The sequence below is a fragment of the Callospermophilus lateralis genome, chromosome 15, assembly GCF_048772815.1.
Source record: "Callospermophilus lateralis isolate mCalLat2 chromosome 15, mCalLat2.hap1, whole genome shotgun sequence".
In the NCBI taxonomy this organism is placed as follows: domain Eukaryota; kingdom Metazoa; phylum Chordata; class Mammalia; order Rodentia; family Sciuridae; genus Callospermophilus; species Callospermophilus lateralis.
This window is the reverse complement of record NC_135319.1, coordinates 86654704-86671607: the sequence shown is the minus strand read 5'-3', so window position 1 is coordinate 86671607 and position 16904 is coordinate 86654704. Positions and strand designations below refer to the sequence as shown.

Genomic DNA, 16904 nt, shown 5'->3' with positions numbered 1-16904 from the left:
CAAGTTCAGAAAGGGGAAGGAAGGCATTCCGTAAATCACAGCTATTCCACTTATAGGCCACAATGGAAGCAAAAAGTTCAGGAGGGCTGGGAATTATAACTAGGAGCCTGTCCCTTGCCCCTAGAAATTCCTTGCTCCATTTCCAACAGGCAGCCACCGCAGGCCGCAAGGACAAGGACCCTGAGCTCCCCTCTGCCAATTTGGTGACAATTGTCCCAGCTCCAGTGCGCTTTTCCTGGTGTGACCCAACAACAACAAGCAATTAGCATTTGTAGTATAGTTTGGAGTTTTCAAGTCAAACAGGAGGCTTAAGGCTATATGGGATGCGCGTTGCACTTGATTTTCAGGTTCTAACTCAGACACTTAGTAGCTGCTAAGCTCAGCTTAGTCTCCCTGAGTTTCCGTTTGTTCCTGTGGGGAATGGAATGATATGCCCATGTCTTATGGTCATTATGAAGATTTATTCTTATGAATTAGTGAAGAAACTTCCAGAGGGCCTGGAGGTTGTTTGCACATTCCTAATGGCCTCCAAATCACTACCCTTTCAGCTATTTCTTATGACTCGACCTTCATATAACAGCTTTCCCTCCAACCTGTGTACACCCTAGCAGAGTTGGGATATTGGGAGTGGAGTGTTGGGACTGGTGGCCCCGATTCAGGACTCACATGCCATGTTCTGACTGTGCCCTGTAGCTTATGGGTCACAAAGACCTCTTTGGTATTAAAGATGATGCACACACCCAGTTGGCTCAAGGGCTGATGTACCCATGGGGTGATTTAGGTGGTAGTAGGGACCACTGCAAAGTATCTGCAGTGCAGAGGGTGCTAGCAAGGGACAGACCTAATGAAGCATGGGGTGGACAGGGTGGGGTGAGGCAGGGGCCCATCTTCACCTCCCAAGGAACAGAGCCCAGGGCTGGGAGACGGCAGGCACCCTACTCAACAGAGGTGCTGGGAGACAGCCCCACTTGCTTTAAGAGAAAGTATGTTCATCCTTGATGACTGTCACTCTCCTTTCTCCAAATTGTGACACATCTCAGATCTTAAATAATATATTCCTGAAATGTTTGTTCACACCTTTCTGCTCACCCACATGCTTCTCAGGATTAGAGCCTTTTTCTTCCTAGAAGCAATGGAAACGTGATTTGATGGTAAAAGACATGACTTCTTGTTTTTCTAGATGGTGGGGGAGCTTGCCTGAGGAAGTGGGTGGCACTGCTGGCCCAGATCCGCTGGGGAGCCGGGTCCTGGTGCCAGGGAAGGGGCTCTCCCTCAGCCGGGCTGGGAGCTTAGCAGAACACTGACAAGGGCTGAATTGCTCTGAATGAGACTCCCATTTATTTCAATCATTCTTTAAGCACAATAATTCTCTCATGGCTTGACATAATAATAGAAATACGTTATAGTTCATCCAAGATTTGTCTTTTGCTTTCTGCTTATAGATGTTTAAATTGCCTTGAAACCCCTTTTTTCCTCCTTCATTCTGCTTGATCATTAATGCACCTGTCTTCCTCCGCTTTGTGTCCTGGAGGTTGAAGGAAAGGCCTCCTTGTTGAAAGGCAGTGTTGTGATTGGCACGTCCTTGGCCAAGGACAGATGTTTCTTTGAGAATTTAAACTAAAGGAATTCTAAGTTCTTGTTCCAACTCTGTGTTGTGTTGGGAGTCCTTTGGCTGGCAGGGTCCTCACTTCTTGCTGTCCCCAGGGTTTATCTGCTTGTCTCTGGCACGTTATCCCAGCACACTATCTCAGGAAGGTCTATGCTTATGATGGGAGGGTCATTTTCCGAGTACTCGTATGTCTAAAATGCCCTTAATTGTCTTGATTGTGGACTGGTAGTTGGTTGGTAATGGAGCCCAGATTCCAATTCATTTGTTTTCAAGCCTTCGATGCAGGAACTGCCAACGAGGAGTCTTGTTGGTTTGATGACTGCACTTGGTCCTCTCCAGGAGTCACAGGAGGACCAGCTGGGGATGCCGTTGGTCTCCCCTGTCCTCCGGGATTTCTGGTTCTGAGACATGGAGGTGTCCTTGGAGCCGTTCATCCTTGCTGTGGATTTGGCGAGGCTGCTCTTGCTCCAGAGAAGCAGGCTTTGCAGCTGTGCTGTTAGCAGCTGTCCCCCACTGTGTCTGGGGCCTGGGGTCCAGAGTGCAGCCCATCTTTGGCTTTGCTGTGTCTGGGCCTGAGGCAAGGCAGGGCATCTGGGTGGGAGGGTGTGTGGAGGAGGCTTTCCTCCTGGCTGCTTGGAAGCAAAGAGGGAGGAAGAATCAGGGGTCAGACGTAATCCCCAAGGACATGCCTCCAGAGACCCACTTCCTCCCACCAGCTCTCACCTGAAGTTTGTGCCCCTCCTGGTAGTGCATATCAGCCTCTGGTGGTTCTGGGTACTTGCTGCCTGGTCATCCCTTATTGCACGGCCTCTCTCTGGCTCACTGCATGGCTCCCATTTGCTGTGTGGCCCCATCCCGTGGCCCCTTCACTTCCTATATGCCTCTCCCCAGGCACATTGCAGGACCCCCATTCACGTGTTGCCCGACTCAATCTCCCCCATTCCATCCCCCCTTGCTGCAGGATACTTTCAGAGAACCTCTTTAGAGCACCAGTGCTCACCGGAAGCTTCCCTGTCCTCTTGCAGTGCCCAGTAGGTGGACAGCCACACCTCACCTGCGGGCTCCTGCTCCTCATCATGGCAGGACCCTGTCCCTCTGCCTCCCACACACAGTGCAGATGGCAAATGAACAGTTCCTGGTCCAGGAAGCCTCCTCCCAGTGGGTGTCGGCAGGGCCAGGGAGCTGAGTGGCATCATGTGTCAGCCGGAGCTCTGAGGCCAGCAGGCTTGTCTCTGGTGACCAGCCTCAGCTCTCAGGGCCTTGGATTCCTTTTCTGAGAACTCAAGGAAGGCCTGGTGGTGTCTTGGGTCCTGGCCGGCAAGTGCCCACAGAAGGCCTGCTGGCTGTCCGCTTGCCAGTCCTGCAGCCCCCTGGGACCAGCAGGCTTTTCCCTGAGGGGAGTCATCCGGGATGTTCAGGTGCCCCACATCTCCTGGGGGCCCTGGGATCCTGGGACAGCTTCTCAGTGGTGACCCACATGACTATTTGCATTTACCCCATTACGTTTGGAGCTGTCTAACTTCTGGTAGGGATGGGTTGGTTCACTCCTACTTGGGAGTTTTGTGGGCTTCTCCAAGTCAGGTGCTAAGGTGGAGGTGCCACCGGAGACTTGGATTCCAGCACAGTGGCAGGTCTGCAGGTGAGCACACCAGGTGCAAGCAGTGGTGTGGGTCACGACTGGGCAGGAAGTGCCCTGGATCTCAGGGCGGCCCAGGGGATGTGGGGCTTCTGTACATCCAGGAGGAGTCCCATTGGAAAAGACCTGCTGGTCTCAGGGGGCTGGAGAGCCTGGCAAGATGACGGCCACCCAGTGCTCTGTAGGTAAGAATGACAGCTCCGATGGGGGAGGCCTGTGGCTCAGCCCCGGCTGCTGTTAGTACTCCCATGTGTAGGGATGATGGGCTGAACTTGGCCGATCCCCAGGGTCTGCCTAAGCACTGGCGTTTTATTCCAGGGGCAAAGTGAACTAGTAGCTGTTTTCAAAGTTGTCAGAACAGACAACAATAGAGTCTTTCTATTTTGGCGTCCTCTTCATTAGCATGCACAATGCGGAGGCCAGAGTTACTGAAGCAAAATCAACAACTTCTGATTAATTTGCAGAGCTCAACCATGGGATCCTTCTGAAATTGTTACCCAATGCTGCTGCCTGACTGAGTCACCTTGTGGAAGGGCCCTTAATCGGGAACAGGCTCAGACAGCAGCAGGGACAGCTACAGAGAAGGAATACCAGGGCTGAAGCACCAGAAAGCAGGTGGCGGCAAGAGACGAGAGCACTGACAGTCACGGGGACCCTATCTGTCTAGAAACACGTGTGCCGGAGGCCAGTCCTCAGAGGGAAAGGAAAAGCACATGACCACCTTTAGAAAACCAGGAAGGTTTCTTGCAGCAGCTGGCCTTGTTTATAATGCGCCTTGCTCTTCCAGGTTGCCCGCCTCTTGGTCTGGAGACCCTAAAGATCACAGACTTCCAGCTCCACGCCTCCACGGTGAAGCGCTACGGGCTGGGAGCGCATCGAGGGAGACTCAACATCCAGGTACCAGCCCTTCTGGTGCACTCTGCTTGCCACTCCGATGGCTCCAGTCACAGATGCAGCCAGGGTTCACTGAGCTCGGGTTGGACGCCATGCATGGCATTTCAAATCTGTTGGTCCGGGCTCTCACGACAAATGCGGCATCGCTGCGTAAATCTCACTGTGCAGAGAGCACGCTGAGGTGCAGAGAGGGCGTGTCTTCTTCAAAGATGGCCTTTGGTAGAAGTAAGGTCCCTGGCACCTAGACCAGGTAGGTCTGCCTCCCTCTTGAGCTTGTCCCTCCACAGGCCCTCTGTCTGGGAGGAGCTGGAGCAAAGCGAGACAGGCCTAGGGGCCTGCTTGTGGCTGAGGCGTGGGACAGAGAGGTGGTGGCACTGCTGCTCCTTGGCTCCCTGCCAATCTCTATCTCTTCTCATCTCCACTGTGCCCACCTCCTCCAGGCTGCTCAGTGACCTCAAAGGTCCCCCGAGGTCGAATCCTTAGTGCTTCCTGGGGCTGGGTGCATCCGGCCTTTCTTTCTTCCCTGAGGCTCCAGGGCCACTGTGACCTTGGCCCTCCATACTGTCAAGTGTCCCTCTCAAGGGATGGCCCCACACACTCCACGCACCACATGGTTCTTGACTCCACACCTTTCCTCAGGTGGGTTTCTCTGCCTGGAACCCCTTTACCTCTCACAGTAGAAATCCCCGCTGATCCCTGCTGTCCCTGCTCCAACAACTCCTGTGGCCTCTTAAGTCAGCCCCATGTATTCCCTCACCATGTGGCGGTTGGAGGTCTCACTGGGTGAGGTCAAGGTGTGGGTGGGCTGGTTCCTTCTGGAGGCTCCGGAGCAGGTGTTTCCTTCCCTGTCCCAGCACCCCGAGGCCGACCTGCTCCTGGCTTGCGGCCTTTCTTTCTTGGGAGCCTGCAGGGCGGGCCGAGTCCTTGGGAGCAGCTGTCTCTCTGCTTCTCTCTTCGATTTCACTTTTGAGGACCCTGTCGATTATGCTGGGCCTGCCCAGATGCCCCAGGACCTTCTCCCTCCCCTTCTGCAACCCAGATCCCATCTGTAGTCTCCATCCCTCCTTGCCATGTAGCCTGACATGTGCATGGGACATGGGTCTCTTGGGGGACACGATTTTGCCCACCTCTCTCGGGTGCCGTTCCCCGACCCTGGCTCCTGCTGGTCAGTTCTTCTCAATGAAGCGTCTGATCTGTCCTGCCCTGTGTTGCTCTCTCCTGTTCCACATTTCATTTCTCTTTCCCCGTCCGCTCTGTAACTATGCAGGTTCCAAAGCCTTATGCACAAGTGCCATCTTGCTCAGGTCCTTCCATCCGTGCTACACTCAGGCTAGTGGCTTCTAAGTGACAGTGTGGACCCCTGCGGTCATTGTAAGTGTGCTGTGCCAGAGGCCCCTTCCCAGGGAGTGCAGGGGCTCAGGGTTTTCTAAGACTTGAGCCCATCCAGATTGGTTTAGAAATACTCTTTTTAAAGAAAAAAAAAACTGTGAAGAAACATTTGGTTATATACAACTGGAAACTACAGAAAAAAATAAAATAAAATGAGAATAAAAACAACAACAAAAAAAAACTCCTGTATTTTACACAGGAACTCTGAAAGGAGTTTGACCAGAAGTTCCTGCTGTCGATCCCTGAGTGTCCCAGGCACCTGGGATGCCTCCAAAAGGGAACCAGAGTCAGACCCAAGGGGTTAGATCCACATGGGAGCGTGGGGCTGTTTTGTGCATCGACAAGGGGGGCTCATCTGATGCCTTCGATGCTTTCTCTACAAATGAAGTTATTCTTTAAGTAAAAGAGCCCATATTTATTCATGCTGTCTGCCATCAATGGCAAGGCCCTGTTGACCCTAAACTTGTAGGGCCTGGAGTGAGAAGGTGGGGTGCTGACCTGGAAGGACTGTCCACCAGCAGGCTGGACGGGCAGAGCATGGCAGCAAGAGTGCGGGGTCAGACATGCTATGTTTGAGCTTGTCTTGGAATGATCACCTCATGTCTCTGAGCCTCAGTTGCCTCATCAGAAAAATGAGCCTCCTGAGCGTCCACAGGGTTGATTGAGCAGGGACAACAATTCTGAAGCATTTGCTGGGTTGCCTCGTTCCTCTGCTGAACACCCCTGGTGGCTCCCGGCTGTTCTTTGAAGAACCCCCAGTTAGTCCCTGGGTGCCCGAGCCCTCTCGGACTCTACGTGTGTACCCGTCTCTGACTGTTTCTTTATGGTGTTATCTGAGCCATCCTCCAGGAGAGGGGCCTGGTCTTCAGCTCCTCTCTCCCCAGGTACCCCAAAATAGTCCCTGAAGCACACAGAGAATGTGGCCAGAGAACTGGCTGACGTGGACAGAGTGCTCATGGCCTGCCTCACTGGGCTGTGCAGCAGTCCCCTGGTGGATGTGTCCTGTGCTCACTTCCTGGCCATCTTACCTTCTCCTTTGTCCTTTACCCATGGGAGACAGAGTGCAGGGAGCAACCAGGCTCCCCACCATGAGTGAGTCAGCAGAGCCCACTCCCCTGCCCTCCGTCAGGGTGGATGGAAGTCACATTTGTCTTTATGGGGATTTTTCTCTTCAGTGGTAGATTCTTTGCCCTGATGTCCCCTCACAAGAACATCTTGAGACCTGCTCTCGGAGTGTGAATGTGCTGCTTTAATGGCCAGGGCGAGGCCACCCATCCCTCAGCCTCTGGACACCACCTGTGCTACCTGGTGTTGGCCCCAGAGTGTGGAGATGGGCCTGCACCAGGCTCGATTCCAACCCCCACAGCAAGTAGACTAGGTCGGGCCCCCGCTGGGGTTTGTACCTCCCCGTCAGCTCCATAAGCTTCGTGATTCCGCTGCCGCAGGTGCACAATTAAAGTCAATCCAAAAATACTTCTCCCCACACATCACGGTTTCAAATGCAACTTAAAAATAACTACATCTTGTCTCACATATGAGTATTTTGTAGGCGTGTCAAGCTAATGGGATTTTAAGTGCGAGAAACAGCAAGGTGTCAGAATTAGAAGTCGTATTTTAAATGCATATTCTGTAGCGCTCGTGGGACGTGAGCATGTTGAGTGCAGCCCTGCACGGGCCCAGGGCTCTCTGGGCACACAGTGGCCACAGTCCAGGCTGGAGCACACAGAGGCACAGGCTGGGAGGCTCCAGTTAGCTGGAGTGGCTTTAGTGAGATGCCCACCTCCTTGGAGACTCCGTGTCACCATCAGGAAAGCACAGGTCCCACCTCTGACTCTGTCCTGGTAGTGTGAGGACAAAGAGGAGTAAAGAAGGAGATTTGTCCCTCCGAGGCCTTGTTCATACTCTCAGGGGACCTTGCAGAGTGCCTCCTCTGGCCAGGCACAGAAAGCCCCTGCTGGCTGCCCACCTTCCAGAGGCTTTGATCAGTGACAGGAGGGCCCTGAGAGGTGTCCACACTGTGCTCAGTACCTTGCATATGTGCCTTCATTTATTTCTCAACAGGAGGGACAGACTCAGCTAGAATTTCCCAGGAGGGGTAGATCATGAATCCCAGCAGCTTGGAACCTCCATTTGTCGCCCAGCCAGTGCCATAAAGCTGCTTCCCACGGTGGCAGCTGGGGTGTTCCAGCTACAACATCTGGAATGATGGCTTGGCTGTGTTCCTCTCTTTTCTGACAGGGAGCGCATGTAGATGTACTCATCGGTCCCTTGGCCAGGTGATGAGCCCCTTCCCAATCATGTGCATCCTGCTTTCTTGGGTCCTCCTGCACAGTGTCCATGCAGTGTCTGCACACGTGCTTCACACGGGCTTCGGGACAGTTGCTGCCATGCGTATGGGTTCCATAGCGACAGTGGAGCTGTCCTGAAGGAGGCAGGTCAGCTGTCATTGACACACTTTCTTCTAGGTGATTGGCAGACGCAGGAATGATGTCATCATGACACACACAAGTAGCATTGGTTCATGTGTGATTTTTGCTACTATAGCCATCTTTTGATGTTGTGGGGGTTTGGTTCCAGCCCCCCCACTCCTTGGATTCCAAAATCCAAGCTACTCAAGTCCCTTATGTAAAATAACGGCTGTGTTTGCATGCAACCCACCACATCCTCCCATATATTTTAAATCCTCTCTAGATGACTTGCAATACCCAATACAGTGTAAATGCAGGCTCCATGGTTGTTATTCTGCATTGTTTAAGGAGTAGTGATAAGAAACATGTACGTGTTCAGCACAAACACAAATCCTGATTCGGAAGGGTTTTGATTCATGGTTGGTGGAATCGGCTGGAAGGCCCAGTGTGCAGTAATGTTGGTGGGACCAAGTCCCAGCCCCTGAGCGTGGAGTGCACTAGCCTGGGCGAGTGCAGAGTCTGCAGGGAACAAGGTCCTGCAGGATCCTCTCACCTCCTGTTCCTCTGACCCAGAGTGCCCATGTGCTGCCTTGTGTTCTGATCCTTTGTAAGCATTGTCCTTGTCCCTGCAGCTCAGCAGCTCCACTCTGCCTTCTGCCCCTTCCCTCACCTGCCTGTGCTGTTTGTTTGCTTCTCTAAAGCCGAATCCTATCATGATTGCTGCATTCAACCTGTCTAAACTGTGCTAATATTGTTAGAATTGATTGTTTTTGAGTCTTCTGATTATGGAGCTGCGTGGATTTTTGGAAGGTCTGGCTGTTACCTGGTTTTCTCCATGAACTTGGTTTTTGTGGTGCCAGATATTGCAGACTGTGACCTTTTACTGGAAAGCATCTGCCACGGTGTAGCAGAAGCACCTCCCTCTTCTGCCCTCATTTTAAGCAGAGGACTTTGAAAGAATCCTCCTAGCTCAGCTTACAGCTTCCTTTTTTTCCAAGTAGACTTTTACTTGTGTTAATTTAATAATATAAGCTCAGAGAGGACACCAGGACAAGATAGATTTTCCAGGAATTTCAGGAGACAGTCAGGCAGGCGGAAAGTGAAGGCTGTCCTCTCCCTCTGATTACTCTTCCAGTGTGCACAGGACCGTCTATACTGAGTCCTGAGAGGAGGCTTGATCTCACGTAGAAAGCATCAGTGGGCTCTCCTGCTCTGGAAGCCGCAGATTGGAAATTGGCATTCCGAGTCTCCAGGAGAGCACGTTGACAATTGCCTCTGAATTGCTTGCAGTCACTGTGCAGAGGTAGCCCGGTAGTTAGATGGGTTGTCTAATGGCAGCTCTTCACCTGTCCCCTTCCCAGAGCATCCTCTGAGGACCCCCTTTCCATGCTTGTACTCTAAGGCAGGGGGTTCGGAGGTAGCGCCCCCTGCTCAGTGAGGTGTCTCACAACTGCCAGGGTGCTGGGGCTTCCTGAGCTGGAGATTTCTGAGCCTCCTGCCTTGGCTGTTTTGAAGGACTGGTTTCTATCTCCCTTGTAAGTCCTCAAGGTTATGGTTGGGAGAGCCCAACCCAGGAGCAAAGGAACCCTGAACAAGTGCCCGGGGCAGGTATCCCTAGGTTCCTGCCTACAGCTGAGAATGTAAGAAAGCTGGTGCTGGGACCAGAGCTGGGAGGGAGGGGCCAGTGCTTACAGTCCCGAGACGGAAGGTGGCACCACATTCACACCTCCCGCTGTCTCGGTGATGGTCTGGCTGCCATGTCGGACACTTGGTGGCCCCCATCTCCAGTGTTAGAGAACGCTCAGTTTGGCCTCACGTTGTTCCTCTTTCCTGAACTGTCTGGATATAATAGAACCTCTCTCTCCCTCCACCCTGGAATCAGCATGGCTTCTCTCTGGTCCTTCCTTTGAGGGACATCTACAGAACACCTGGATGCTGGTGTTGGGACCCAATTCCAGCACTCTGATCTCTTTTCACCTGAAATGAAGGGTAAGCCTTGAAGGTAGCCCATGCCTGTGGCTTCCTGGGTGCCTTCTGTTCCTGACGACAGGAACTCAGCTTTAGAATAGGGAACCAACAGAGTTTTATCCTGCGGTTGGAGTTCATGTGCCTGGGCACAGCCCACACTCGGCCCTGCTGTACCTGGGGCCCCCTGGCCAAGGTGGCGACCATGCCTCACCTGGTGGGAAGAACCTGGAGTCATTTTCTCAGCTTTGCCCCTGCAGGTCCTGTGCCTGCCGATGCTGGACCCTGCACCAAGTCCTGGACCCTAAAGCCTGCCCGGACCTTCAACCTTCCTGACTCTCTAAGCTCAGCCTCCTTTTGGTTTCTGCCTGCACAGACCTCGCTGTGACTCAGCAAGTCCTTCTGAGGGGCTAGCAGGGGCAGGGGCTGCGGAGGCAAAGCGGCAGTTGTCGTTTTTGAGTCTGGGAATGTTGCATCTTTTCTGATAAAGGGCCTTTGTTCTGCATCTGGCTTCAAGCAACAGTCTTAGGAGACAGTTTGGGTGCCAAAACCCTGGAATTTTTGATATTTGGATTTTTATGAAAATAGCAGGACCAAATGCTTAAAATTGGACTGCCCCGGAAAACTAAAAATGTGTGTTTACCGAAATGATGACAGTGTGCTGCTCTTATTTCTGGAGAAACTTCCATTGTGAACACAGGAGCTGCTGGGACAGTACCGTGGAGGTCCAAGGGCCCAGAGCCCGGAGCCTCGACCTGTGGTCATGGACTGTGAAGGAACCACAGGTACCTGGCCCAGGCATAGCCCCTATTCTGCTTACCACGGGAGTTTTTCTTTAGTGTGTCACTGAATGTCTTGAAATTAGTACTTCGTATAGCCTTCAATATCCCCAGAGGGAGAGCCCTGCTTTAGAGACGCGGAAGCCCAAGTCAGAGGCTGAGGAGCCGCCCTCTCCCCCAGCCACTAAGCGCAGAGCTGAGACTCAACACCAAGACCCCTGGGATGGAATGCAGTCCCTCTAGCTTCACATATTTATAACCAACTGATTTTTGAAACAGCAAGAACGAATGTATTGAAGGAAAGCCTCCTTAGTAAGTGGTGCTGGGAAAGCGGGATATGCATATACAGAAGAAAGAAAGTAGACCTCTATCTTTTACCATATACAAAAATCAACCCAAAAGGCTCAAGAGCTTAAATGTGAGGCCTGGCACTGTGAAACCACTCGAAGAAAATTCCACAGACACATACTGCATGGTCTTGGAAGCTAAAAAAGTTGAGGTTGAAGAAGTAGAGAGTAGAATAGTGGTTACCAGAGGCTGGGAAGGGAGTGGGGAAGAGAGAGATGGAGCGAGGATGGTGAACGGGTGCAGGTGTGCTGTCGAATGGGAGAATCATTTTTGATGATCTGTAGCACTGAAAGATGACTGTGGTTTTCAACAGTTAATTGATTATTTCAAAATAGCTTCTTGAGAGGATTTTAACGCTTCTGGTACAAAGAAATGGGTGTGTGAAGTTTTAGATTTGCCAATTACCATGATCTGATCCTTGTACATTGTATATAGGTACTAACATGTCACTCTGGGCCCCATAAATAGATGTATAATTACTACATTATACATATATCATAATTAAATTAAAAACCAGTCAATTAAAATTAAAAAGTGTATAAAATGAATGTAAGAATAATGTAATAAATGAGATGATGAAGGGGGTAAAGGAAGAGGCAACAGGAAGTAGAAATCACGATTTCACTGTCTGTAGTAAGAAGTTAAAAGAAAGTTTGTAAAAAAAAAAATACAGAAATGACTATGCTACATAAAAGGTATGGTTACTAAATCGACCACTAAAAGAGTCAAACCTTTAAAATTTCCAGAGGCAATTTGAACATCGAGCAAATTAAACATGTCAATTGCTAAAATAAAACAAAAGCTAAAATATCTATATATTATTTATACATAATATATAATATAATTATATATATATTTAAAAAAACAAAAGCTGAAAGAAACAATAAAAATAGACAAGAAAAATTGATGCATTAGTGAATATCTGTCAATGGACTAAATTCCCCTAGTAATAGAAGAAAACTGATTTGTCATCAAATGAATGTGACCCCAGGCCACAGCAGAAGTGGACCTCAGAAAAGATGAATCGTGCCTGTAACCACAAGGGCTTCCACTTCTCCGGTGTTTATTCGTGCCAGGACTGTGGGAAGTTTTTACCTGTGACTGGTGTCTCCAGCCCAACGGTTCTATCGTGTAGATTCCATTGCTGACCCTAGTTTAGGGACAGGTAAATACAATGGGAGACACTCAGATGTGAACTGTCAAACCAGGACTTGAACTGGGACAGCGTGAATGGCAAGGGGCATTCCACGGGGAGCCGCCTCCCTGGAGTGCAGGGAGCCTGGCCTTTCTTTCCGTGAATTGCTGGGAAGTGAACCATTGATGGTTTGTTCTGAGAATTCAACTTATCCCACAGTTATCCAATCTTAATGGCCAAAGTGTTTCTCTGATTTTAGTTGAATTGAGTTAGAATGTTGATGTAAAAATATTCTTTAGTTTTGTTTTTTTTTCAGTTAGTATATTTCTGCCCTCATGTTTCCTTTTATAAAACAATTAACACATGGTTTATTTAATAGATTTCGTTTTTCAGCATTTTTAATTTCAAGCTCTGGATCTATACTGGTTTTCTGGGCCAATGCAAGAAAATGATTAATATAATTGGTTTGGGGTTTAAAAAATATCTATAAAACCTGCGAGTATTTCTTTTTATCTGACTTGACTGATGATTGAGGTCTGAATTGGGACAAGGTGTTTTGCTAATTTGCAGAAGGATCAACTGATTTGTACCTGGTCAGTTTTATAGGTTTATCACAGAGATTTATGGAAGGCAGACAATTCAGATGGCATTATGGCCATTTGATGGCAGATTAGTTACTTAACTGTACTAATCAGATGTCACATCTAACTTTTTTAAGTAACCCTGCCACCACCCCCCAAAGTGGTAGCTTGTCAGTAACCTGTAAAGTTTCAGCCATTGCTTCTAATTTTTTTTTTCCTCAAAAATATTTTAAAATAAGGATCATTTTATTCTCTGTCTGGATAGCCCTGGGCTACATCTGCAGAGGAGCAGCTGTAAGTCAATTATCTTAGAATTGCTAAATAGTTACATTCACTTGGATATGACTTTTTAATTTGCTTCCAGATGTTTTTGCATTGCTTCTCATGAAAATGAGACAGGAACAGTGCAGACCAATGGCTTCACCAAAGCAGAGGATTTGGGAGTGTACCATTTTCTGTACAGACAATACAGCAAAACACCTTGCGTAATGCCTAGCACACAGTAGGTTCTCTGTAGACACCTGGAACATCAAAGAAAAACAAAAGGCTTCCTGCCTGCCACTCTGGATAGCTATATATCCCTTCGTTTTGCTTTTTGAAGTTAAAAAGTATGTTTAACAGTTTTGTTAGAAAGTAGAAAATCCAAGTGTTGAAATAATTATAACAAAAAACTGGGCTCCTGTCCAATGTGGTCTCCATTCCATACCACCAGTGACAGTCCTTAAGCTCTGTGAATGGGACAACTGCTTTAAACTTTTTATTTCTTTGGGAAATTTAATCTTTATTTTGAAATAATATGAACAGAGTGACATGTAATCATTTGTGAATTTTTGACTATGTCTTTTGGATTCTTACCATGCAGAATGAGGCTGTCAGTTCATTTTTTTAATCATTCTCTTGCCCCTCTTTAATGCTGCCAATCAAATTCTATCTTAGTATTTGAGTTGATCCACATTCAAGGTATTTATTATTATAACAGTATAAATATGACTTTTTTTAAACTTAACCAAGAAGTATCATACTTTTGAGCCTAGAAAAAGTCATTTCATATTTATAGACATTTTGTTTTCCTAGGACTACCTCGATTTTTTAAAAAAAATCTCTCCATACCTTTATAATGACTGGGTCCTGTAAACACCTGGCAATATAATTTTCTACAAGGTCAAAACTGTTGAATAATTTTTAGTTCTGCTTTTATTTTTTATGTTTCTCTAGACATCCCCCGAGGAGCCCTTGCCTGCTGCATTCTGAGCAGATTCCTCTTGGGTCTTCTGCACAGATAGCTACTGCCTTGGGACTTCCTTCACCATCATTCTGAGAACTCTCCTATGTTGAAGCTCTTGATTTCCGGGTCCCATTGATTCCTCTTTCTTGTTTTCTGCCTTATTTTTGTGGAGTGCATCCTTGAGTAGCTTCATGGAAGTGGTGCATGGATCTATTTTACTATCACAACTGATTGGTTTTGCTGAGCATAAAATTCTAGGGTGAAAAATCTTTTTGAGAATTCAGAATTTTGAAGGCCTGGTCTCTCTAATCTTGCAGCTTCAGATGCTGCTGTTGGGAATTCTGGTACCATCTTTATTCCTCTTTAGTTTTATATGCATTTGCTTTGCTACTTGTTTCTTCTTTGGTAGCTTTTAAAATCTTCCCTTTATTTCTGATATTTTGAAGTTTCATAATGACATGCTGTGTTCTGTTGTTAGCATTTTGGAGACTTAAACCTTTCAGATATGGGAAATGATCTTATAGTTTTTTATTTGGCACATCCCCCACCCCCCCACCCCCAAGATTCTTCTTGATTTTTTTTCTCACTGCTTTTCTCTCTTTCCTATTGTCTATTTCTGTGCTTACTTTTTTTGTGAGATTTTTCCAATTTTCTCTTTATGGCTTTTAAAAATTTTAACCTTTCCAATCCTAATTTCCAAGACCCCTTCTTGTTCATTGCTTTTTCTTTCTCTGTTCTTGTTTTAGGTAGGCAAGCTGTTCTTTCTGGAGACGTGAAGAACAGTTTATCTGACGTTTTCTTCTATCCTCTGTCATATTTTTGTTATAAGCATGACTGCATAGTTTTCTAGCTGAGTTGAGGGAGGAAGCTGGTGCATTTTACTCTCATTTTGCTGATAACCCCTGAGACCCTCACAGATTCCCTGCCTTCCTCTGTGCCTAGTATACCCAAATCCAGAGGCTCTTTGGTTTGCTTTTTATTAGAAAAATTAAAAAAGAATTTAAATTCTTTGTGGAGTGAGGGTAAGGATGTAGGCTCTAATTGTTTTCTGACATGCATTAGAAAGCAGTCCCCTGTTTCAGTCCCAGATCACCTTCAAAAGACACCTTGAAATGTAAGTTCTGAGCTTTTCTAAAGTTTAGGTGGCTTGCTTCTCCATGTGCTGCTTAGAGGTTTGCATTCCTTCTCTTCTGGAGTCATCCAGGATTCTTCCATTTGATCTCAGATATTCATGTACTGTAATTTAGGGATTATAAATACCTTCTATTTTTTTGCCAGAGTTTGAGGTTCTATTTCTATATCTTTTTTTCTTTGGGAGGAAACTCGAGAAAAGAACACGGAAAAAAAAAAATAAGATATTTCCTCCATCCTCTCAAAGCGGAGAAATTCTATTTGGTTGATCTTAAATAGGTAATATCAGGTTTTCTCTTTGTTATAGTCTTAGTGACTGCCACATTTATCTTATATAAAACTCTGTTAGGTGCATTAATTCTTTAAGGTAAAGAAATGATGCACATAACTTCATCACCTTGAGAAAATTACATTAATCCTCAGTTAATTTGCTGCTATAGTAGAATGAATCTTACAGTGTTAAATCATACATTTAAGAATCAAACCTTTTATTTCAGCAACTCTCAATTAAAATTTCTCCTAAATTTTCCAAGTATTTCCCTGTATTATTAACCAGAAAGGGACAAATGTGCTCTCTTCCTGGTTCCTCAGAGGCATCTTATAAATATTGCATGTTGCAGTGTGGCACAATTTGGTGACATCTCTGAGGCTGGTACCTCCTCTTTCACTAAATTCTCCCAGGTGCTTGTCCTTTAAGTTCAGTAATTGATTTTAAGGAGGTGGCTGTCACCTTGCAATGCGTCATCTTCAGGCAGGGCTCTCCATTCCCCTGACACTGAACTGCATTTAATTGACTGGCGTCTTCAGAAAGAACTGAGATTGGCAGCGGAGGCAAAATCTCCTAGCTAGCAAACCAGGAACCTTAAATTTAATTGCAAATCCTGTTCAGTAGATGTTGATTTAATAGCTGAGGATAGCTCTTCCATCCAGGCTTCTGGGATTCCATATTGTAAACATCTCAAGCCCCAGGGCGGCTCTGTGCTAGTTGACTTTTCCTTAGGCCAGGATTATACAACCTTGGCCTCCTGGACATTTAAGCCAGGCTGTTTAGCAAGGTGGCAGTTTTCCTGTGCACTGTAGGATGTGACCGCGGAATGTCCAACAAGCATCCCTGGCTTCTACCCAGTGGAGGCAGGGACACCCCCACTCCCAGTAGGGACAGTCAAAAATGATTCCAGACATTTCCAAACACCCCAGAGGGGCAGCATTGGGCTCCTGTGAAGGACTTTAATGTTATGGGTCTCCTTTTTCTTCAAGTTCTGTATAATTCTGTTCTGGGTGTTTGAAGTTGTAGAAAATATGACAGAAGTTAACTGGAATTAGTTTCAGAATTCCCTGGAATTTTGTGAAACTTGAGAAAATTCATAAACCATCCACATTTCCACATTTTGCCAGGGCTAACTGAATTACACTGCTTTAAATATTTTGATAAGTAATGTTTATGGAGTACAAACTCTGAGCTCACCCTATGTGCCAGACCCAGTTGTAAACACAACCAACATCCTCAGGGAAAAATGATCGTTGCTTCCATACTGACAGAGGGAGAAACCAAGGCTCAAGTTGGGGCCCACTGCATTTAAGTGGCCAAGTTAGGATTCCTGGCCGGCCAGGTAGGGGGACCTCAGAGCCAAAGCTCTGTGTGATGGCTAATTTGAAGATGGCAGTCTGGGTAGACTAATTCATCTGCCAACCAGAGGACAGGGCTGCACACATTGTTCACTTTTATGTCCCTGTTCCCTGGACCAATAATTGAAGTATGGCAGAGGCATAGTGAAGGTTTGCTTTGCTAAATGAATGGGACCAT

The 16904-nt window shown here is 47.5% G+C and overlaps 1 protein-coding gene across 1 annotated transcript in view; it reads left to right on the top strand.

The window, feature by feature from the left end:
• The window catches only part of Cpxm2 (carboxypeptidase X, M14 family member 2), a 91263-nt gene that overhangs the window by 17867 nt on the left and 56492 nt on the right, over positions 1–16904 (top strand). Inside the window, exon 3 of the mRNA XM_077105403.1 lies at positions 4033–4142. Within this exon, the coding sequence (XP_076961518.1) occupies positions 4033–4142 (110 nt within the window). The remainder of the gene's footprint in view (positions 1–4032; positions 4143–16904) is intronic.